This window comes from Ursus arctos, unplaced genomic scaffold, assembly GCF_023065955.2.
Source record: "Ursus arctos isolate Adak ecotype North America unplaced genomic scaffold, UrsArc2.0 scaffold_33, whole genome shotgun sequence".
NCBI lineage: Eukaryota > Metazoa > Chordata > Mammalia > Carnivora > Ursidae > Ursus > Ursus arctos.
Window position 1 is genome coordinate 26,319,523 of NW_026623019.1, and position 23,674 is coordinate 26,343,196.

Below are 23,674 nucleotides of genomic sequence, written 5' to 3' on the forward strand. Positions count from 1 at the left end.
AAGTGAGCATTTTGCTTTTCAGCTTTAATTGTGTAAGAGGCAAGAAAGAAGGTAGATGAGAATGGGACTGAGCCAGTTGTATCTGCCACAGTTCTTTCTGCCTCTCCCAGCGTCATTTCAAAAACATACTTCATTGGTGCTCAGGTGCAGCGGGCGTCGTCAATCCTCATCTTGCGTTCATGGCACGCGAACAGCAAAGCTCCTTTTCTAGACTGATTCCCTTTTATTTTCACAAAACATGTACTGCCTTGTGTGCATCTATTTTTTCTTAACTTTCTGATTGAAATGTAACGTACATAAAGTCCATAGGTATTTCTAGATGGCTCAGTAGATTTTTACTATGTATCCTTGTGAAAGCACCACTCACATCAATATATAGAACGTTCCCAGCATCTCAGAAACCTTCCTCTTTTTTCCCTGCTCTGTCAATACTCGCCCCCAAGGGTAAGCATTATTCTGGTTATTCTGGTCTCTTGCCTATTCCTTGACCATAATTATTTAAATGGAATCATACATCGGCATGTAGTCTTTCTGGGCGTGTCTTCTGTCACTCACCTGTGAGAATCATCTGTTTTTGCACGAAGGGGGAATTGGTTTGTTTCCTGCTTTCTCTCCGTGCTTTGTCTCTCTGCCTAGACCTGGGATAAGGGGCTCACGAGAGCTGGAGTAGCACAGAAATGGAAGTCACCTTTTTCCCACTCACGGAGTATCTTTTCTTCGTAAAAACCACTCCCTTTGATTTCTCATAAAGCTTTCCTGCGCACTGCTTTCTCCAGCACGATGTCTACTTTAAAAGGAATCTCTTGGGGACTTGTATATTTGCCTTGGATGCTGTCAGCATAAAAGAATTTTCTTGAACACTTCTTCATTTGGAGAAGGTGAAAGAAGAAAGTAAGAGGAGGGATGCTTTCTGGAAGGACATATTTAGGCAAAGGGGAAAAAAGCACCAACTACAGGCGTCACTAGGAACTTGAGCTAGAAGCCAGCCTTCGGAGCCGAGATTTGCGTCGGTCCTCCGTGTCTCTCCCCTTCCGATAGTCTCAGTACAAAGCTTAAGGCATAAGAAGCTCACAGCAAGTCTGTCCCTCTTGGGGCTGGGAAAGCTGGTTTGAATTTAGGCCGACTCTGAGAAGCCGTCCTCCTGCCAAGGCTGTGGGTGGTGGGCTTTGCCTATCAAAGCCAGGGTGGTTTTCTTTATAAAAACGCTCAGTCCCAGGACAAACTTGAGAGCAGGAATAAAGCTGGTGCTTTTCAGTGGAGTCTTAAATGAAGATGAAAGAGACTAGTTATTGCTGCAAGTATGGTCATGTATGTAAGTCAGGGATCAAGCACAAAAATTGCAACTATGCAGTTAGCTCTGGTGGCCGGTTGTTGTCTCTACTTTAGGAATCTGCTGGTCCTGTGCCTTAAGTCTGCTGAGATAATGTACTGGAATACTCTGCGGAGACTCAATCAGGGGTTCTTGCTTGGCAGCTAGAACAACACACTGCAGAGGTCCTGACTGGCGAACTGGGCCATCCTCAGGCACTTCCGTTCGGATCCAGCATCCTTACACATTTGTGTCTGTGAGCATATGAGTTTAAGTGGATGAACCACTGAAATTCATTGCCTCTAATATCAGATGACTAAGCTTGAATTTAGCAGTATTTATTGCTAACAACTTTAGAATATTTTGTGAAGTTTACTGAGTAATTTTTGTAGCCCTGGCCCTTGCTAGGGGCTTTGCATGTATTATCTCAATTATTCCCCACAGGAACTGGGGAGTTAGGTGGGATTATTCCCAGTTTGTAAGTGAGTAAATTGAAGGTAAGGGAATTTAAGTAATCTGCCAATAAGTAGCAAGTAGTAACAAGTGGGGTTGAGATTCAACACCAGGTGTCTCGGATTCCAAAGGCCACGTACCTTGTAACACCACACTACTTTTGAAAAATAAGCTCCCCCCTTTCTGATGTGCCAACCCGCTGGTCAGCCCTTGCCTCCCCTCACCCCGAATCACGCCCTTCAGTCTGTCTGTCCAGTAAGTGACTGGTTTTAGAGCAGCTGAAAGCTGTAAATACCTTACCACTCATTTTGATTTTAGCTAGTTGTTGAAGCTTCGTTATTACCCAGTTATATTTTTTAAAGGAATTTTAAAAAATACTTAAAGCTATAGGGGCACCTGGGTGGCGCAGTTGATTAAGTGTCCAACTCTTGGTTTAGGCTCAGGTCTTGGTCTCAGGGTCGTGAGATGGAGCCCCACATCGGGCTCCATGCTCAGCCGGGAGACTGCTTAAGACTCTCTCCCTCTCCCTCTGCCCCTCCCCCCCAGCTCTTCTGTCTGTCTGTCTCTCTCTCTCTCTGTCTCTCTCTCTCTCAAATAAATAGATAAATCTTTAAAAAATGCTTAAAGCTATAGAACAAAATGGAAAGCATCCTGATAGATAATAAGGAGACATTGGTTTCAGTGCTGAGGTCACCACGACTCAAAACAAGCTATGAGACTTGGGATGCAGACTTAATTTCTGTGTGCCTCAGTTTCCCTCACTTGTGAAATGAACAGGTTAAAGTCTATGCTGTTAAAGACTCTATCTGTTCTAAAAACATGGGCTGCTATGAATTTTCTTTTTGTTTTTGATATTCTAAAATGGCTTCAGAGTACAAATATTTCTTAAACCTTAACTGCTTAAATGCAAATTGAAAGAGGTGGATAACATTGGGGCTTTCAGAATTTTTTTTAAAAGATATTAGTTCTTTGCCCTTCTGAGTAAAGCTGCATTTTCCATTGCATTTCCCAGTCCATCACTCCCACTATACGAAAAGCCCATAGGTTCTTAAATAATTCCTACTGCGGCTCAGATTCCTTGAGGGTCTGGCAGGCTTTAATCCTGGATAAGATGATGTAAAATATTGCCAATAGCCAACCTCGGGTTGCCAACCCAAATATAAATCCCTCCTTGTTTAATATATGAATTTATAATATAAACTGTTTTAAATTATACCTGGTAAAATTGAATAGACCTCAGACACTGTTGAGCAACTTTGAAAACAAGAAATAAGATGATATTGTGGTCTAATTATTGAAAAATGTGCATACTTAAACAGAATTTTACTGCATCATTTTAGACCCAATAAAGAGAAAACTGGCCACGTGAGCGACTCAGGATCATCGGTCATCAAACATGGGCTCAATCCCGAGAAGGTCTTCATGCAGGTTCATTATTTAAAGGTAAGTGCATCTAAGTGGCAGAAGCCAGTTGTTACGGGGCAATACTCGTTAGGTTATACATGAAAACATATAAACATGGCTGGGGCAAAACAAAAAGACTATCCACGTTGTAATATCATTTGACTGGGCAGGTATCTGAGAGTTCAAGATTTAAAACCCTTCATACCCCCAAAATGAGCCATGAATTAGATTTCCTGCCTTGTACTTCCCTTCTCTCTGCTTCCTACCGGTTTTGAAGAGCAGAATCTTGAAATTGCTGGTAGGTTCCAAGTAGAAGACAGGAGGAATAAGGACGTATTTTAAGTTGTGAAGCCTTTTCCTGCTAGCTGAGGGAGACAGGAGCTGGGCCCCTCCTCACTTTTGGTCCTTGATGGACATCAGGTTTCATATAAACCAAGGAAAAACGAGATGGTGATACCATTAACAGAAGGGTTGAAAGCAGACTAGTCATTCCCTAATTTTCAGGTCCAGCCGTCCTGGTAAGGATCTGAAGGGCAGCCCTGGACAGGTCAGACAGAACATTCTCTATGTGCAGAAAGCGCTGGTGGGAAGTTAGAGTTGGCTGCGTCGTAAGCAGCTTTCTCATGAACTCGTAATAGACAACTTTTTTTTCTTCCTTTCTTCCAGGGCTATTTCCTTCTCCGGTTCCTTGCCCAAAGACTTGGGGATGACACCTATTTTGCATTTTTAAGAAAATTTGTGCACACATTTCATGGGCAGTTGATTCTTTCCCAGGTAATTTATGAGTCGTCATAAGTCCATGATATATATAATTGGAGGGAGTGTGGCAAGTGGGGACTAGGTTATGTGAGTATCAAAAAAGTAGGGGAAAGATTTACAATTTAATGCAATAGGAAAAGTAGGGAGTTAATGAAGTGAATACAGGGAGATGTTGTTTCGGGGAGGGTGAGCTCCCTATAACTTTGGGACAGACTGTAACCCAAAACTGTCCTGTGCACTGGGATGTGGATAGTCACACCTTACGTGACCTTAAAAACAAAAACAACGCAATCCTGCTCTTCCCTCTACCTGGAATGATCTTTGCAAGGTTGGCTCCTTCTTATCCTTTTGTCTTAGCTTGAATACCACAATCTCAGAGTCACCCCCGCTGAACAGATATGTACCCGCCATGTTCTTTTTTGCCCTTGTTATTGCCTTCATTGTCATTGCCATTATTCATAATTATATTGTCATTGGTGGGTCCATTTGTTTTTTTCTATCTCCTCCATTCTGTGCATAAGCTCGACAAGGGCAGACCGTACTCTTTATTTCACCAGTACCTACTGTATAATCAGCACACCATACATGTGCCATATATATTTGATCAACAAATAAGTTAATAACAGATATGCTGAAATATTCAGACAGCCGGGCCACCAAACTCTCTGAGAAAGACACTGTCAGCTGATACTGTTGTTGGGCTGGGCTGCCCATAGCAAAAAAGTTAGCAAAGAGGGAGAGGCTCTGAAAACAATGCTGTGACTGACAGAGAACAGAGGATGCGGCCTCAACACAGATGGTCTGATGGGTGTTCTTGATATTTGACAGTGGTGCTTGTACACAGTTTGGAAGTCACGTTGTCCACAGTGTTAGATGTGATGCATGTGTGTGTACAGCCTGAACACATACGATGGGAGTAGTGTGAGTGTCAGGATGAGATGACTGTTCTTTGCCCCTACATTCTTTTTTTCTTTTGGTTGGGGGGAGTGGAGGGTCTTCCTAAACATATATCTGGAAAGGCATCTTGAAAATAGGCTCAGAAGTCTTATATGCTTGGTGGACCAGTTAGCCCAAACTCCCGCTGCCTAAAACCGCTGCTCGGCGAGCTACTGCAGTCTTAAATGAGTGCGTTGCACGTCCTGTGACTTCTGAGGTTCTGATGTCAACTTCCCGTAGAACACTTAGTGCCCCCTCTACCAGTTCGCTCAGGTTTTCTTTTGTTTATCTTTTCTGAACAACAGCTTTATTGGTTTTTCATGACAGCTTTATTGAAATATAATTCATATACCATAAATTTCACCCTTTTAAAGTGTACAAGTCAGTGGTTTCAGTATATGCACGAGGTTGTGCAACCCTCACCACTCTGCCATTTTCAGAATATTTTCTTTTTTCTTTTTTTTTTTTTAAAGATTTTATTTATTTATTCGACAGAGATAGAGACAGCCAGCGAGAGAGGGAACACAAGCAGGGGGAGTGGGAGAGGAAGAAGCAGGCTCCTAGCAGAGGAGCCTGATGTGGGGCTCGATCCCATAACGCCGGGATCACGCCCTGAGCCGAAGGCAGACGCTTAACCACTGTGCCACCCAGGCGCCCCCAGAATATTTTCATCAGCTCCACAAGAAGCCTTATATCCATTAGCTGTCACCGCCCCACTTCCACCTCCCCCACCGCCCCCCCCTCAACTCCAGGCAACTGCTAAACTACTGCCTGTCTCTGTGGATTTTCCTCTTCTGGGTGTTCCACATAAATGGAGTCATAGAATATGTGGCCTTCTGTTTGTTTCCCAGAGTCCATAGTCTCTCATGGTTCATTCCCCCTTCTGTTTACCCCCACTTTCTTCTGAGAAACAAACTGAGGGCTTCAGAGGGGCGGGGGGTGGGGGAATGGGATGGACTGGTGATGGGTAGTAAGGAGGGCACGTATTGCATGGTGCACTGGGTGTTATACGCAACTAGTGAATCATCGAACTTTACATCATGAACCAGGGATGTACTGTATGGTGACTAACATAATATAATAAAAAATATTATTAAAAAAATTAGATTACACAAGGAAGATGCTTTTATAAACAATGTGGTATCAATACTTAATAAAAAATGATAATTACTATTAAAAAAAAGGAATATGTGGCCTTCTGTGCTGGATTCTCTCAGTAGCACAGTGTGTTCTAGGTTCATGTGGTAGCACGGAGCAGCACTCATTCCATTCTTTATTTCAAGTTTTACTTTTTAAACTTTGGTAAAACATATGTGACAAAATTTACCATTTTAACCATTGTAAAATGTGTAGTTCGGCACATTAAGTACATTCACACTGTTGTGCAGCTGTCAGCACCAGGCATCTCTTGAATGTTTTAATCTTCCCAAACCGAAACTCGGACCCATTAAACAATAGCTCCATCTTGTTTCCTTTCCCCCATCCCCCACCCCAGTCCCTGGCAACCATCACTCGAGTTTCTGCCTCTAGGAGTTTGACTGCTCTAGGTACCTCATGTAAGTGGAATCGTACAATAGTTGTCCTTTTGTGACTGGCTTATTTCACTGAGCATAATTTCTTCAAGGTTCATCCGTGGTGCAGCACGTGTCAGATTGCCTTCCTTTTTAAGACTGAATATTCCAGTCTTCTCTGCACTGGGAACAGCTCTCCTGCCACAGCCCCTCATCCCCGAAAATGTCCGCTTGTGCGGAGTTCGTCTCCAGCCCCTTCTTGATCAGGAGCGCCTCTGAGCTGTTGAGCCGATCGCTGTCTGCCAGCGGTCCAGTGGTGCGAAAGCCACCGGGGACATTGACAGATGAGAGCCTCAGTAGCTTGGCAGCCCCATTTCCCCTGACCTCACTTTTTCCCAGCCGCAGCTTCAGAACCAGCGCCATTTCGAGGGACATCCACACAGCGGCCAAGTTCATTGGGGCTGTGGCTGCCACGGTGGGGGTGGCTGGCTCTGGGGGTGGAGTTAGGACTGTGTTTGGGAGCCTCATCATTGGTTATGCCGGGAATCCCTCTCTGAAGCAACAGCTCTTCTCCTACGCCATTCTGGGCTTTGCCCTCCCGGACGTCATGGCGCTCTTTTGCCTGATGGTGGTCTTTTCTCATCCTCTTCGCCATGTGGAGAGGCCGTCTCCACCTCCCATAGGTCTTTCTCCCGTGTCTGATCTGCCCTGTATGTTCCTTTTCCTATACCTCCCCAGGCAGCCTGGGGAAAGTGGTTGGCTCAGGGTTTGACAGAGGGAAGACAAATAGGTACTGTATGAATAAGAAAAAAAAGAAAGACCGAATATTCCATTGTCTGTATATGCCACATTTTGTTTATCCATTCATCCGTTGATGGATGCTTGGGTTATTTACACCTTCTGGCTCTTGTCATAATGCTGCTATGAACATTAGTGTACAAATGTTTGAGTCCCTGCCTTCTTGTCTCTTAATTGTATTTCAGGAACTGCCATACTGTTTTCCACAGTGGCTGCACTATTTCACATTCTCACCAGCAGTGCACAAGTGTTCCTATTTCTTCACATCCTTACCAGCAATTGTTCTGTTTTTTTAAAAATAGCCATCCTAGTGGGTGTGAAATGGTATCTCACTGTGGTTTTAATTTGCATTTCTCTGATAGCTAATGATGTGGAGCATTTTTTTTAAAGTAGGCTCCACACCCAGCACTTGAACTCATGACCCTGAGATCAAAGAGACGCATGTTTCACCAACCTACTGAGCCAGCCAGGCGCCCCGATGTTGAGCATCTCTTCATGTGCTTATTGGCTTTTTGTATATCTTCTTTGGTGAAATGTCTGTTTAGATCCTGTGCCGATTTTTTATTTCGGATGTCTTTTATTTTTGAGTTGTTAGAGTACTTTATATATTCCAGATTCAGATCCCTTATCAAATATATGATTTGCAATTATTTTTTCTCATTTTATGGGTTGTCTTTTCCCTTTCTTGATAATGTCCTTTGTAGCACAAACATTTTTAATTTTGATAAAGTTCAATTTATCTTTTTTATCTTTGGTTGCTTATACGTTAGCTACCATATGTAAGAAACCATTGCCTAATGGAAAGTTATGAAGATTTACTCCTATGTTTTCTTCTGAGTGTTTTATAGCTTTAGCTCTTACATTTAGGTATCTTATCCATGTGAGTTAATTTTTATATATGGTGTGAGGTAGGGCTCTAACTCCATTCTTTTGCATGTGAATATTCAGTTGTCTCATGACCACTTGTTGAAAAATTATTCTTTCCCTCCATTGAATTGTCTTGGCATCCTTGTTGCAAATCAATTGACCATAAATGAAAGAGCTTCTTTCTGGACTCTTAATTCTATTCCACCAATCTCTATTTCTGCAAGTACCACAGTAAGTTTGGAAATTATTGCTTTTCAACTGACACATACTCATTATAAAAAAATTCAAGCAATACATGGAAGTGCAAAGAAGAATGTGAAGTACTATTTAAAATCCCAACACTTATAAATACCCGTAATTAATATTAGGTGAACTTCATTCCAGGATTTACACTATTCTCTCTCTTTCTGTATGTTACATCATATGTATACATGCATCTGTATGTATATGTGTATACACCTGTAAAGATACAAAGGTATATGCAGAAGTAATTTTACAAAGGTAGAATTATATTACATGTGCTTTTTAATTAAGTGTTTTCAATTTTATTTTACTTGAATTTAACAAATGAGAAAGGAACTAAAGTGAATGCAAAGAACTTTCCTGAACTTCGGATAAACGTAAGAGAGATCCATTTCCTAAGAGATTCTTCCATAGTCAAGAAGGATGATTACAAAAAAAATAATCTTTGAGGTTGAAGTTGTTATGTTTCCCTCTTTAGCTACTTATTCCATTTTTAGAAAGCATCAGTCTATTCACTTCTGTAAAAGCTGAGGAAATTAGCATTTATGTACTTCTACTACTTTCCCCCCAATTCAAACTTTTTCATAATTAATTATTTTTACATAGTTAAAGTTTATATCATTTGTTATATGTGCTGTAACCATACTCTGCATAGTTGTATAGTCTTAGCTCCGGATTTAAAGGACTTCGGTTTCACCCCCAGTCACTTTGCCATGCTTCTATAGTCATGAGTGCCTTAGTTTGATTCCACTTTTTGTTGGCTGAATTTTGTTATCAAATTGATGTTCGAGTTGCAGACTCACTGCTTCTGTGATTTTTGAGTTCTTGTGTGCTTGAGAATGTGTGTTGCCTTTATATTTGAATCACAAGCTGGCTGGGTATACTATTCTCTGGTTACATTTTCATTTCCTCAGAACTTTGTGGCTGTTGCTTAACTGCCTTCTGATTAATAATGCTATAGAAACTTTTTTTTTTAAAGATTTTATTTACTTGTTTGTTTATTTATTTATTTATTTATTTATTTGAGAGAGGGGGAGAGGGATAGGGGAGGGGAGGATCAGAGGGAGAAGGGCAAGCAGACTCTGTGCCAAGAGTGGAGCCTGACTTAGGGCTTCGATCTCACAACCTCAAGATCATGACCCGAGCCGAAATCAAGAGTCAGACACTTAAGCGACTCAGCCACCCGGGTGCCCCACTGTGGAAACTTTTGAAGTCAGCCTACTTACTCTTTACGCCACTCAGATGACAGAAGAATTCTTTCTTTATCTTTGACATTTAGTAATTGACTCAGAAAATAGCTTGGTGTTATGAGCCTGCATCAGTTTTTTTTTTCTTGCAAAGGAGTGTGCACTTCCAGTCTTACCTTCTGTTCTTCTTTCAGTGAAATTGTCTTAATTGTATTTTTGAACACATTTGGGTTTTTCTCCCTTGCAGGGCTCTGGATTTCAAGGTTGCCAGTTATCCTTATGTTATATCATCATTGTCCTCCATACCTTTCATTTTCTAATTGTTTTCATCTTTTTCTTCTTCATGGCACGTGTTTATCTCAAGTGACATTATTTTTATTATTAATGTTATTATAGCATTATTATTAATTTTTTTCTTTAATGTCTATATTTGTGTATGTGTGTGTTACTAATTGTCCTGTACTGGTATTATTTTGGTCCTTAATTTTTTTCCTTTGCTTTGAAATCTCTTTTCATCTCATTCTGTTGTTTTGTCATCTTGTCTCTGAGCTTTCATTTTACTGAGTTTATGTTCTTATTATGATCGTTCGTGAATTTATTTTATAGTGTAAAACGTTCATAGAGAAATTTCTTCTGTTCCTTGGATTATGTTTTTTTCAAGACTGGAGTCTTTGTCTTTTATCCTGTGTTTCTTAGTTCTGTCTCGCTCTTTATGTGGGCTTTTGTTACATTAATTTGCATAGTTGCCATATTTTTCTTCTTGCTCTTTCTCAGCATGAGTAGCCTTGTCCTGACCTTTTATTTATTCTCATATGTATTGGAACATTATTCTTGATTTCTTTCCCAACTCGTCATAGACGTGTTTTCTTTCCCTCTGCGCTACAGTTTGAAGCTTGGATGTTCTGCATGGAGGGGGTGGAGGGACGAGCTCCACTGGGGCTGCATACAGCTTTTGTTGCAAGAATTTGGCTCCACTAACTCTTGAAATTCTGTTAAATGTTCCAGCCAAGATTCTCTTCACCTAATTTGGGTGCAGCTTTTTCCCCACGGCAGGTACTCTCTCAATTAATACTGCTCCTCCAGTTCAGTGTGGAGCTCTAGAAGCTCTATAGTTTATCAAAGAGCATCTTCCTCCATTGTCGGTTTCCCAGCTTTTGCTCGCCTCTCTCCAGTAAAACATTTCTAGTCCCTTCATGGTCAAAAAAAAAAAGGAGGAAAGATAAAGATATTCCTGTTTCTTTCCAAATGTGTGGGTATTTGTGAGAATTTGCAGGGTTTGGGCAATTCACCAGTCCCACTACTGCTAAGCATGAGGTTGGGGGTGGTGCAGAGGGAGGGCTGGGGGCTGTGTTGGAATCTTATGTTTCTTTCCTTAGTTGTCTCCTTTTGAAGTTTATGCCATGAGGCTGCCTTTCTTTCCTTGTTTGGATGCCTCTGGTGACATTTCTGTCCCCTCCCCACCCTTTTTTTAGTGGATTGTGTTTTGTTTATATTGCTTGTTAGTGGTGAGGAAGACTGTGATCCAGTTTCTTTGCTCAGAAGTTCTTCAATTTCTTCTTTTTCCAATTTGCTTCTTAGTCTTTTTCCTTGTAAACACCTCACCCACCCAATATTTTGGTATGATCACCATCCCAGTCGCCACTGCAGGTCAACAGGTTAACATGACTTCTTCCTGAACAGTTCATGTCTCAGTTCTTATCCTGCCAACGCTGTCCTTGCTTAAATTATTTGGTTATTTGTTTTGCCTCTCTATGACCTCCCCCTCTCTATGACCATGGTAATTATTCATAAAACATTTGCAAGAAATCACTAAACCTGTTCAATTATCAAGCCATTGCCAGTTTATCCCATAGAATCTATGTGTGCCTGCTTTTTATTGAATATTTTTACCAAGACTAAAAAATAATTACCAAATTAGCCACGTGCCAAAAATCACTGTATTTTTTTTAAATCATGCTTAATTTAGTGGTGTTAGGTCTGGGACTGACCTGATTAGCATATAGATTATTAAGAGAGTTCGAAATGAAAAAGTTTTCTCAAGGAATGTATTTTTTTTTTTTATTGGGATGAGGGTTTGTAATAGTTTCCAAGGATCCAGATAAAATTTTATCCTAGACCACTGTCAGAACAACAGGGGGCCTTTTTTGTTTTCGTTTTTGTGTTTTTTGTCTTGTTTGCCTTTGGTTTTAATCTTCTTTTTATCAGACGTATGTAGAGTGACAAACTGGAACTCTGGCATTTGTTGCTAGCTAACTTCGTCTGTGACCCTAGAATCAGCCTCGAAGGAAAGCCCTCCTTGGCCAGTTAAGATTTGTAAGTTGCGGGGCGCCTGGGTGGCACAGCGGTTAAGCGTCTGCCTTCGGCTCAGGGCGTGATCCTGGCGTTATGGGATCGAGCCCCACATCAGGCTCCTCCGCTATGAGCCTGCTTCTTCCTCTCCCACTCCCCCTGCTTGTGTTCCCTCTCTCGCTGGCTGTCTCTATCTCTGTCGAATAAAATAAAATAAAATCTTTAAAAAAAAAAAAGATTTGTAAGTTGCTTTTACAAAATTGCCAACATGCTGAAGAGAAGAGGGAAGACGGATGAAAGAATTAAAAAGAGGTGGTGAGGGCAGGAATAATCATAGGAGGCATTTTTCTTTTTATGTCCTTCTGTTGTGGAGAGTGGGGAAAACCTCCTATCATGAGTCCACTCCAGCGTGTATGCTGGTTTACAAAAAGAACCAGGAAAACTGGCATGTTATGGTTAATGATTAGATCCATGAAAGGAGTAAGAAGGGCCAGTAGGGTTGAATCCACGGATGGCTGGTACAGCAATGGGGCCAAGAATCTCTTTGGATCGGATGGAGCCTAGACAGAACATCTAGTACCATGGCTGGGCATTCACATAGCCTGCGGGAATACAGGCACCAGGACTTCGAGATGCCCGATGTGTTGGGGTTTTGTGATCCATTGTGATCCCCTAGACCTGTTGTCCCCTGCATTGGTTGGGAGCCTCCAGCAAGCTGCTGGGTGGCCTCCAGGTCTCAGCCCTAAGGCAGGAGAGGCAGATGGCCACCTACTAGGAGGAAGAGCAAGGTTTCTTAAAAATGAAGCAAGGTTTCTTGGGGGACCTCCTGTACTTTTCCTATACTGACACAAAATTCTGGAACATTGTGCTCCGTAGTCCTGTAAAGAAAGATCCAGTTGTAATTGGAAAATGCAAAAGGACAGAATTAAGGTTAACTCTGAATTTCCTGCTTCTCCTGCAATTCAGTTCTCCCCCTTGTCATTGAGTTAATGTCATTTTCCCCCCACATAATTGAGCATAAATTACTGGACAAATATGGGATAAGTTGATATGGACTATAAGGAGATAATGAAGCAAATTTAGTAAGAAATTATCATTACCGTACCCAGATTTTTAAGAAGCAAGAATACTGTCAGTAAGCCAATGAAATATTTGCAAAGTAATCAATATATCGGATTGTGATAAATCAATTTTTAATTTAACCATTTTACAAAATAATTGTTAAAATTATAAAAATAATGACTTTAAGAACCTCACACAAAAATAATTCTTCACATTCTAGATACTACTCGTTTCCTTTTTTCTCCATATACCCACTGCAGGTGCTAGGAAGGACTTCATATGTGTGACATTATTCTATTTGGAGTTGTCCCTTTCCATTTTGACTTCATGATCCATGTTTTTAATATTAGTTTTGTTACTCTTTGTATCATTTATTGTAGGTGAAGCAGCAGTAGACAAATAATGCCTTGGAAGGAGAACAGGTTAGGAGAAATAAATCTTTCATTAGTGCTCCTAATAGGGAGACTTTGCCTCTGGAAGAAATGGCCCTAGCCACCTGTAAGCACCCAGAAAGGGATGGTGGCTCTGCTCATTGCCATGATGGAGAGAGAACACCTCGTCATACAAATTGTTCACAGATTTCCATTCCTCTCTAATTCGATCTGTTTGTAATACGGAGGTTGGTGCTGCTTCCATCTCACCCTGGATCTTAAATGGATCTCGTAAGAGCCCCGTGCTGACGCTGGGTCTGCAGACTTGATTCTTGGCGGTGGGGCAGAGGGTGTGGCTTCTTTCCGCTGGAATTCTGGGTTGGTAGCGTCCTATTTGGTCTTCTGGGCTTACACACAGGCCCCTCTTTAAAGGACCTGTTTTAAAAGATTATTTTCAATTTATTAAAAGAAAAGCTTCAAGTGTTGACCTTATTGATTATTCAATATCAAGTCCAGAAAGTTAAATATCGTTCTTCTCTGTCTCATGTTCTGTATTTATCCAAAACGTATCTTCTCAAACCCTTCAGATAACTAGGGTTAACACTAGCCTTGTGTCACTTAGCAAATAAAAATGCACAACTCCCACTCAAATTCAAATTTCAGATAAACAACAAATAATGTTTTAGTGTAAGTATGCCCCCAATTTAACTGGGGATCCTGTATTTTATCTGACAAATCTGGTTGCGACCAAATCAAGATTCTAGAATTAGATGAGCTGACAAGATTGGTCACAATACTCAAGGTGAAAATTAAATATAAATGTAATCTTGAACATTCACATGTGAATTTTTTAGGCCTATGGTGTCGTGGTTATGTATTTAAAGAGTCCTTATCTTTTAGAGATATTTACTGAAACATTGATTGGTGGCATTACATAACACTGGGATTCACTTCTGAATAATATAGGAGGTAGGTAAGAGGTTAGGACAGATTGGCTGTGGGTTGTTGGGTACATGAGGGTTAATTATACTCTTCTCTACTTTTGAGTGTGTTTGAAATTTTCCATAGTACAGGGAAAAAATAGGTGTGTCTAAGTTATGTGTTAGGTTGAAAAAAATCTATTATTGAAAGACTCTAAATGTGAAGCAATAGGAGATTGCACAGTGTCACTACAGGTAACTTCAGATTGAAGCAGGGGCCCACGAACCACTTTGTAATTGTGACATCTTTGTTCCTCCACTGGGATCTTAATTATCTTGATTTTTGTCTTCATCTTTTCGTTTGTTTGGTTTTTCAGATTTTTTTAAAGTAATCTCTAAACCCAGTGTGGGCCCCAAACTCAACCCTGAGATCAAGGGTCGCATGCTCTGTGGCTGAGCCCCTAGGCACCCTGTCTTTATCTTTCCATAGAAAAACGCAAGAATGTTGCAAGTTAGTTCCTAGCCTCTTGGAGTTGAGAGTGTTCAGGTGTCACAAGATCTCTAGGGAAAGCTCAGGAGGAGGACAGCATGGTTAAGTAGAGAGTGGATAGTGCTTTATGCTATGGTCAGCCTTTTGAAAATAGTTAAAATGAAATAAACTGTTGGGTTAGGTCAAAATAACAAACAGTACATTTTTCAATTTGTTTGCGGTTTTTACAAAACAAATCTCTTTAACTGATTGGATTGAAGCCCTGGTAAATTAATAAATAGAGTATATAGTCTAATAAGTCAACACAGGCCTAGCTTCCCTAGCAGGTGAGCTGTCAGCAGCTGGGAGCACTCGGGCTCTGGCATGATTCCGGACAGAATTATTTATTGATGGACATCTTTAATGGTTTGCTTTTTTCTTATTCCAGGATTTCCTTCAAATGCTGTTGGAGAATATCCCAGAAGAAAAAAGGTGAGGACCAATTTAGGAATTAAGAGCGCAGTTTTAGTCTTAATGTTAAAAATGACCCTGCCATTGTTTGGCTCGTTACAATCTAGAAAGTTCAATCTTCCTCTCTTAACAGAAGTAGGGGCCAGGCCCAGGCAGCGGGAGTCCCAGGACAATCAACCGGACTTAGAGCTACACCCGCATGGATATTGGGAGCCAGGGCACACAGCGTTGGGAGGGCCTAGAGTCAAAAGCCCTGAAAGTAGTATGAGAGACAAGCCAAGGGCACTTTGTGGCCTCAGCTGCTGTGAAAAAGAATGGAGGAGAGGAAAGTTCTAAGCTAGGGTTCTCTAGTTAACATGGCTTAAGGAAATGCTGTTTAATTGAAGGTGGAAATGTAGTGTAGTAATAAGAGCCTGGGATTTGAAGTCAGGCTCTCCTAGGTTCTTACCCCAGCGTGGCTCCTTCCCAGCTCTGAGATTCGGAACAAGTTACTTCATCCTTCCAAGTTCCAGTTTTTCACCCTTGGGAGAAATAAAGGAGATAACATCTGTGAAAAGTAGGTGTTCAATCAATGATGGATACAGTTACAACGATAGTCATCTTCTGTGCCTCAGGCCCTGTTTACAGGATCTACAGAGAGCAAATCACTTAATCCTTATTACAGTACCCCACCACCCCCACCACCACTGCCACCGCCATCATAGTGGGTATTGGAAGCCCGCACTTCCTATATGCAGGCCCTCAGTTAATCCTTCAGTCAACACTGTTTAGTGCATGACATGACTGTCCCTAATTTACCAGGCAGAGCACTGACGTACTAAGGGGCTGACCACGTACAGGAGGAGAGGTTTAGGGCCTACATCAAAGTATAGACTGGGTTCATTCCAACCCTGTCCTACTTTCCTATCTTAATTTAGACACTAAAAGTGAATACCCTGAAACATAATTCCCAATAGCAAAATTGGTATTTAACATTAAAAGGGGGCATCTTGAGAAATTAAACATTCCTTTGAAGAAGAGCCAATGTTCTTCTCCTTTCTGATCCACAGATTTAACTTTGTTTTTATGCTCACAATAGGTTTCCAAATGTGGAAATGAATTCTTTCATGCAGACACTGCCTTGGACCCCGGCAAGGCCATCCTCCATGTAGGTGGGCCAGCCTTATAGGCAGTCCAAATGGAATGTCTTAAAGGGAAGGTGGCAGGGTTTATGCCACCAGGAGATGACATGCAAATTCAGGGGAAGCTCCAGGGGCCATGAAGACATGAAGATTTTTTTTCTAAGTGTTAGACTTTTGCCTGGCCTTTTGTTGAAACTCCACATCTTCCACCTTCTCCTTCCAGTTCTTGCTTCGACAGTTAGAAGTGTTACTGTTAGCCGCTTGTTTTTTTTAATTCGATGTGAGCACACACATATGTGAAGCAAGCCAGTGCCTCATACAGAGTGAGCATACCCATATTATTTGATAAATTCCTTCATTTCCACCTCTTTCTGTTCATGCCTTTTGATGTTGAAGGAAGTCTTATACAGGGAGATTGCGTGGGGCTTTAGTAATCGGCCAAGATAATTAGCTTCTCAGGAGGCTGCTTGAAGGAAGTGTGGCTTGTTTTGGAAAGTCTGAAGTGTTTCAGATTTACCATCCTTTCTTTTTAAGCAGATATATGGGTTTTCTTCATGAGGAAATCACATCAGGTGTGGCCATTATTCCTAAGGTCAGAAACAACAGTTTACCTGCAAGGGATTTTTTTTTTTCTTCTTTTTCTTCTCTACCTACCCTGGAATAACTTTTCAGATTCCCTCATAAAATGGAGCAGTTTCCTTAGAAACTAATGAAAGAAAAAAAAGACAAGACAATTACTAGAAATGGTGTATTCCTATTACCAAAGTCTGTTACCATACATTCTTTTGGAAGAAATTCTTAGGACACAAATACAGCAAATTTCACGGAAGCAACAAAGTGCATTTTTAGTTTAGGAGGGCTTCTTTATTTTCATCCTCTTCCTAATAAGGTTATGAAGTTCATGGGGGTGGACCTGAGCCCTCTGGCTCTGGGGGACCTGGATCTTATCATTGTGAATATTTATGGAGGGACACACTGTTGGGCCCACAAAGAAACTTTTGTTGCGATGGTGACAGAGCAGCGTCTCTGTTGAAGGATGGCCACCAACCACCAACTTTCACCCCCCAAGAGGACGCCTTTCCCAGTTAGGATCATGTTTTGGCTGGCAGGTTTAAGCTTCCTTTTAAAATACCCCTTTAAAGTTAAGGCGATTTCCTTCCTGCAATGAATCTATTTCAGCAACTATACCAGAATATTATTTGAAACTCGAACATCTTCTTTCCTGCTAACTAATGTCAGAATCTAATTCAGCTATTAAAACAGACCATTTGCCCTTTTACCTACGCAGCATATTGTACCAATTTTTTCTGGGTCTCTAAAGGCCCCACACCTACCCCCGGAGCCTCTAATCTGTGTCCCGGCTGCAAACTGATCCTTGGGCACATCTGTCAGGCACGTGAACCATTGTGAGTGGGGCAAGGTTCTTCAGATTAGACCAGCCGGTTAGTGTTCAGGGGCCAGTATCCTCTGTGTCACACTGTTTTTGCGTTGTTCTCTTGCTTCGATTTATTTAGCATTATCTGTTGAGCTCCTCCCCTAGCAGGCTTTAGGCTGGATGCTAGGGGACCGAAAGGAGTAGATTCCATGTCCAGCCTGCACGGAGCTCCTAACCAACGTGAAGATATGCATGAAAACAAGTCGTTACGACTCAGTGTAGGAAGTGCTTTTGGGAGTTTCAGAGTCCTCGGTACACAGGGAAAGGCCCGAGTGTCCTAGCCTCGAGCCTTCAGGCAGAGAAGTACCACGGGAGGGTCTAAGTAGGACAGTGCCATCCGCAGATTGGAAGGAAACTCCGGGGGGCGCTGTGGAAGATCCATGTGGGCGGGGAAGGCTAGAAGTCAGGAGACCAATGAGAAACCAAGACAGCTATTCACTCACAAGACCTAGAGCTGGAGCCCCGGCAGGGCTGTGGTGGTGGCAGGAGGGTGTGGGAGTAATGAACAGATCTGAGGGATATTCCAGACTTGGTTGATTGGTTTTGAAAGTTATGTGGAGGAGTCCATCAAGACCTTTCTTTCTGGGCCACTCGGTGACACTCCGGAGTAGCCCCGGAAGCAGAGCAGGCCAGGAGCTTGTCTCGGGAATCCATATGGGGCAGGGGGAGTGGAAGGGAGAGCGTTTGGAGGTGCAGGGGAGGGAGGTGAGGAGTTGTGTTTTAGACATCTTTAGTGTGAAGTTTCTGTTTGAATGTTAATGTTTTATGAGACCAAGGGAAGGAAAGACTCAAAGTGCTCAGAAGGAAATCCAAACAGACCCTGGGCGCCAGCCAGCCCTGATACAAGAGCTCCCTGCCCACCCAATACCGCAGCCTTATCAATAGTGGCTGGCTCTCCCCCCCCCTTTTTTTATGTAAGATTTATTTAGTTGAGAGGGAGAGAGGGCAAGAGCAGGGGGGAGGAGCAGAGGGAGAGAGAGTCTTAAGCAAACTCCGCACTGACGCTGGGCTCAGTCTCACGACCCTGAGATCACCACCTGAGCCAAAACCAAGCGTCGGACGCTAACCAACTGTGCCACCCAGGTGCCCCAACAGTGGCCTTCTCCTTGCTCATCAGTGATTTTGTGTGCGTGTGCACGTTGCTGTGCTTGGTTTCATTCGCTGCCTTCCCTCCGCTGTGGAGCTGGGGAGTGCTCCGCTTATAGACGTGACCTCGGCCCTCTTCATTATCTGCCCGAGCACAGATGACTCCTTTCGGTTGAGAAACAAGCAACCGTGTGCCCAGTTCTGAGATGCACGCTATTTGTATCCACATGTAGAGAGGGAACTTAAAAACCCAAATTACAAAAATTTTAAAAGTCTGGGAAGAATGTCGGTGGCATTGCCGAATGAGGGCTTTTCCATTTCAGACCCTGAGTGCTGAGGGCCCCAGTGCTTGCGTTCATCCGGCACCTGCCTGTCAAAGTTCCTTGCATCTGTGGTTTAGTTCACAAGACAGTTGCGGGGGGGCTTTAAAAAGTTGTGAAAGTTGTGCTTTCCTTCAGAGGCGCGGATAGCACAGGATCGTTAGAAGCTCACGGGCTGCAGGGGGGAGCCGAGAGTGAAGACCTCTCTCGTGATCGGCCGCAAGGTGCTAGGCACGTGCCGGTGCAGCCGGTGGTCAGCCCAGCCGTCCTCGTCCCTCTGCCGTGGGAAATCAGCTGAACGAGCAATACAGGGAGTGCAGTAGCATTCTCCCTCGAGCCTGGGTCTGTTTCTAGGCGTGTTAACATCACAAAGGGAAGAGCCCCTGCCTTTCAACTTTCTCAGCTTTAAACACAGCTTATTTCTCTCACCCGCCTTATGCCACTGTGTCCCACATATTCTCTCCCCTGCTGTGTTAACTACGTGTGACCACATTTATAGCTCAGAGGGCCTGGAGACAGACGCCTGAAACTCAGAGTTGCCTTACAGGATGTAGGAGTGCAGAGAGGGAACTCTCGAGCCAGAGGGTACAACAGCCTGCTGTTCAGATACGCAGGAGGCTTGGTCATGAAGCGGAAGTGCCGCTCGCTAGTACACATATGGGGGCATGCAGTCGTGGGTCTGTGTACTTCTAGCTATCTGTATAAAATCAATTTCCATAGTGATCAGACATGCAGAAGAGTAATTTCCTGTAAGTCCTGGGTCCCAGCGAGGTAGAAATGCTTCTGCTTGTTGTGATTATTTAAGCCACATGATCTCAGAGGGGAAACATTCACCATTGGCTTAGACTCTGAGTGTCTTGATTTTAAAACGTCAGCTTTTGCTTTACCATGGCTATCTGTCCAAGTCCAGACCTGAAAATTCACCTGCACTGTCGTCTCAATTGTGATGATCAAAACAGCAAAAACTACGTAATTGTTACTTTTTCCCCTCCAAACACGCACTTCATTTCTTCCTTGCAGTTAAGCATTATTGGGGTCCCTGGCTGGCTCAGCTGGTAGAGCACACAACCCTTGATCTTGAGGTTGTGAGTTTGAGGCCCATGTTGGGCCTGGAGCCTACTTAAAAAAAATTCAGCATTATCACACATCTCTCATAATTTCTTTGGAAAGTAAGGCTACTGAGAGTACCTTAAAAGATTTTATTTTTATTTATTTATTTATTTATTTATTTATTTATTTATTTATTTATTTATTTTTAGCAGCTGGAGTTACTGCTTTCATCATCCTCCCATAGTTTAAAATCTCATTCCCTGCTAGCAGTCCCCAGACAAGCATCAGTGCGGTTCGATGTCTGCACTGGTGCTGGGAGTCTAGAAACCCGGGTCTTTTCTTTAGCCCTTTGTCTGGCCTAACTTTGGCCAGTCTTCTTATGCTGCAGTTTCTCCATCTGCTAAAAGCCACACAACAATTGACACCCACTTCACAAGGATATTATGAGGAATGAAGTGATAATGGTTATAAGATGCTTTGAACCTTTCCAAAGGAAAGTGATCTGAAAACACATGTTCTTTTCATTCAAGGGAGAGTGTCTTTTGCTCCTGGATGCAGCTGAGGGATGAACTCTCCTGCCCTCACACTTTTGCCCCTCCCAAGGGTCTCCCCATCTCTTTGGAACTGTACTCGAAGGGCAGACAAGCAGGGCGACCACAGCAGGGGCCAGGCTGCCTTCAGCAGGAGAGATGAGAGCAAGAAGGAGAAGGCAGTGCTGTTTGGAACAAGCACAGGCCCTCCTTTTCCACAGGCTTGTCTGCACCAAAAAATCACAACCGATGCATCATGATGTCTAAGTTCAGCACAGAAAAAAGTGGGGGCTTTGCGGCCAGGCAATGTAGACTTGGATCTCTGTGGCCTTGGTTAAGCCCTTGTCTTCCCAGAACCTGCATTTGCCCATCTCTTGAGATGGGGACAATAATAATAATATTGGTCTTGCGCAAATGTTATCAAGTTAAAGTGAGATTTGCTCTCTAGTGCCTGGTACACAGTAGGTGTTCAGTAAGCAATAGCTACTACTTTTATGCCCTTACGTGGTAGTGGGCAGAGGGGTTTTTGTTTCCTTTGTTTTTTGTGCCACTCAATAATAGTACCTGTGTGTACAAATACTAAATGGGGCAAAGCAAAATTTGCCCTACAACTTTCCAATGGAATAACCACACAGTTGGCCCGGCCAGCTGTTCAGGTCAGACTGTAGCACAAATTGTTCACAGCCTCCACTTTGGTGTCCCTGCCTCCGGCCTCTTTTCCCTCAGTGACTCTTCCTCAGCTCCCTTTTGTTTGTGCCATTCTGATGCTCAGAGCCTCCTTGGTGAGGCCAGGGCTCAAGGGCTGGACTTCAGGATTCTCACAGAACACCCCTTTTTTTCCTCACCTCATTCTGTGTGGCAGCCCAGTTGACCATGACTTTGGGCTTTCCTGCTTCTGCTCCCTTTGCCCTGGTCCTGCCCCATCGTTGGGGACAGCACAGCCTTCCTCCATGACATGGTTCAAGCTTTGCTTCCTTTAAGAAGACTCCCCCGACACACCTCCCACCGTCCTCCTAGCTGAGCCTCCTGAGGCGGCCGGAACCTCTTGCACACGTCGTCCCACATCTCTGCACTAGCGCTGGTGGCGCTGTGGGTGTGCCTGTCATGTGTCCCTATCAGACGGTCTCGCCCAGGGGATTCCCATCTCAGCCCTCCACGGAACCTCGTGCCCCATGGGCATCCACCGAACCAATGCCGCAGGGAGAAGCGTTGCCCATTCTTCACTTTTCTCTGAAGACTTGGGCCTTGCGCAGTGACATTCCAGGGCTCAACTCCCTGGCACCTCCCCATGCCACCCTTAAAACGGTGTTTCAGCTAAAATTCCATGAAGGAAATTTATGTCCATGTCCTCTTCCTTGCTCCTCCGTGGCTCTGCACAACAGCTGTTGGTCCTCTTTTGTAAAATCACTCAAAAATGGCCATGAAGTCACTTCCAGACTTCTCTTCTTCAGGACATTGAACCCCAGTTCCCTCGAACCCCCTTGTGGACCCACTGTACTCGCCCCTTTGATCCTCACTACCACTCTTGTCTAAACCCTTTCTAAATCCCCTGTCTTCCTCTCGAGTTGTGCAAGGTTTAAGACTGCCCGTTTTCCTAGAATGCCACAGCACAGCAAAGCTCGGGTCAGCGTCAGCATCTTGCTTTGGCTTTCCTGAGTTCGCTGGCAGGAGGGTGACGGGAGCTCTTGGCCCCAGGGCTCCGGACGCCCGAGTGCCCCTCTCTGGCTGGAGAGGAAGCAGATGAATGGGTGGCTTAGGAAAAGCTTCAGGGAAGGAAGAACCCAGAAGAAAGCAGGCATGCCTCTCAATCAGGACAGACAGCTTAGAGCACCAGCAGACCTTCCACAGCTGTTGAGGCCCCAGGGCAGGAACCCAGCACCACCAAGTGAACTGCCCTCCTAGGTGCCAGACAACAAGGTGGAGTTGCTCTGCGTTCGTTCCCAACAAGAGCGGGCCTTCCACGAAGCCTCTTACCTTCAGTGGAAATTATACAGTCTGTCTGCCCTTGCAGCCTCGCACATTTCGTTAGGAAGTAAAGCAGCTTTGAGTTCCTCAGACACTTCCGTAAGAGGCCCCTTCAGCCCTGCTCTCCTCGTCCTCCCAGCAGGTCAGTTAGGCCTGTGAAGGGCATTGCGAGCACCTGTCAGTGCGGACGACCGAGCTCAAAACAGAGACCATGATCTGGATCTAGGGTCCATGAGGGCCACCTCCCTTCTGGTCGCCCACCCACCCCTGCCTCGCGCACCGCACGCGCACTCACACAGGCACACGAGTGCGCACGTGCCCACATACACGTGCCTCCATGCTCTGCGTCACAGCAGGAACGTGGCCGCTCGCACCTGGACCGACTCTGTTGAATGACCACGAAGAAGTAGTAGGGCAAGGCTCGGGGACCTGGGGACACTTGCGTGCAAGACGTGCCCAGTAATTCCACGGAGTCTGAGAGCCTGGAGGAGGCAAGTGCAAGCGTCCTCGGGAGGTCCTCGTTCTCCCCTTCTCCACCCCTGGCCTGACCCCTTCCCCTGCTGGTTGTCCCACAGACGGGCATCATCTTGAAATGAATCCAAACTGCTTACTCTGCGTACTGCCTCCTGCCCCCTGTTTTCTCTGGAAATACTAACAGGTGCACCTTTCTGCAACCTTTGCTTTTGCCCTGACCCAGGAAGACCAAGGCACATCATTAACTTGCTGCTTACTGGGGAAGAGAAGGTCGCAAAACTATCAGGCGGCCCCTTCTTCCCCAATCCCACCCAGGTGCGCTTCTCCCTCCTCCCTTTCTCGCTGCTGCCCAGCCTGGAGCACAGCCCAGGAGGTGAGGGAGCACTGCCTTCAGCACCTTAACAACGCAGATGGACAGCATTGTATCTTTCCACAGCTTCTCTGCAATCCCTAAAGAGGGGGGGTGGCGGAGGGAGGGAGGGATATAATTTATATATGTGTGTACGTATATATATATATGTATATATATATGATGTAGTATATAATATATAAAATTTTTATAGGTTTGGAGCTTATCACATTGGGAATCTCTTACTGGGCAAGGTGATTTTTAAATTAAAAGGGAATACTTTTTGTTGACACGA

The 23,674-nt window shown here is 43.8% G+C and overlaps 1 protein-coding gene and 1 pseudogene across 11 annotated transcripts in view; both read left to right on the top strand.

The window, feature by feature from the left end:
- The window catches only part of AOPEP (aminopeptidase O (putative)), a 325,938-nt gene that overhangs the window by 203,220 nt on the left and 99,044 nt on the right, over positions 1–23,674 (top strand). For all 11 annotated transcript variants that reach the window (XM_026518708.4, XM_057305595.1, XM_048218337.2 and 8 more), the window contains 3 exons: positions 3,103–3,205; positions 3,833–3,940; positions 15,027–15,070. In XM_026518708.4, the coding sequence (XP_026374493.2) occupies positions 3,103–3,205; positions 3,833–3,940; positions 15,027–15,070 (255 nt within the window). The remainder of the gene's footprint in view (positions 1–3,102; positions 3,206–3,832; positions 3,941–15,026; positions 15,071–23,674) is intronic.
- LOC113269783 (ATP synthase F(0) complex subunit C2, mitochondrial-like) lies at positions 5,893–7,759 on the top strand (annotated as a pseudogene).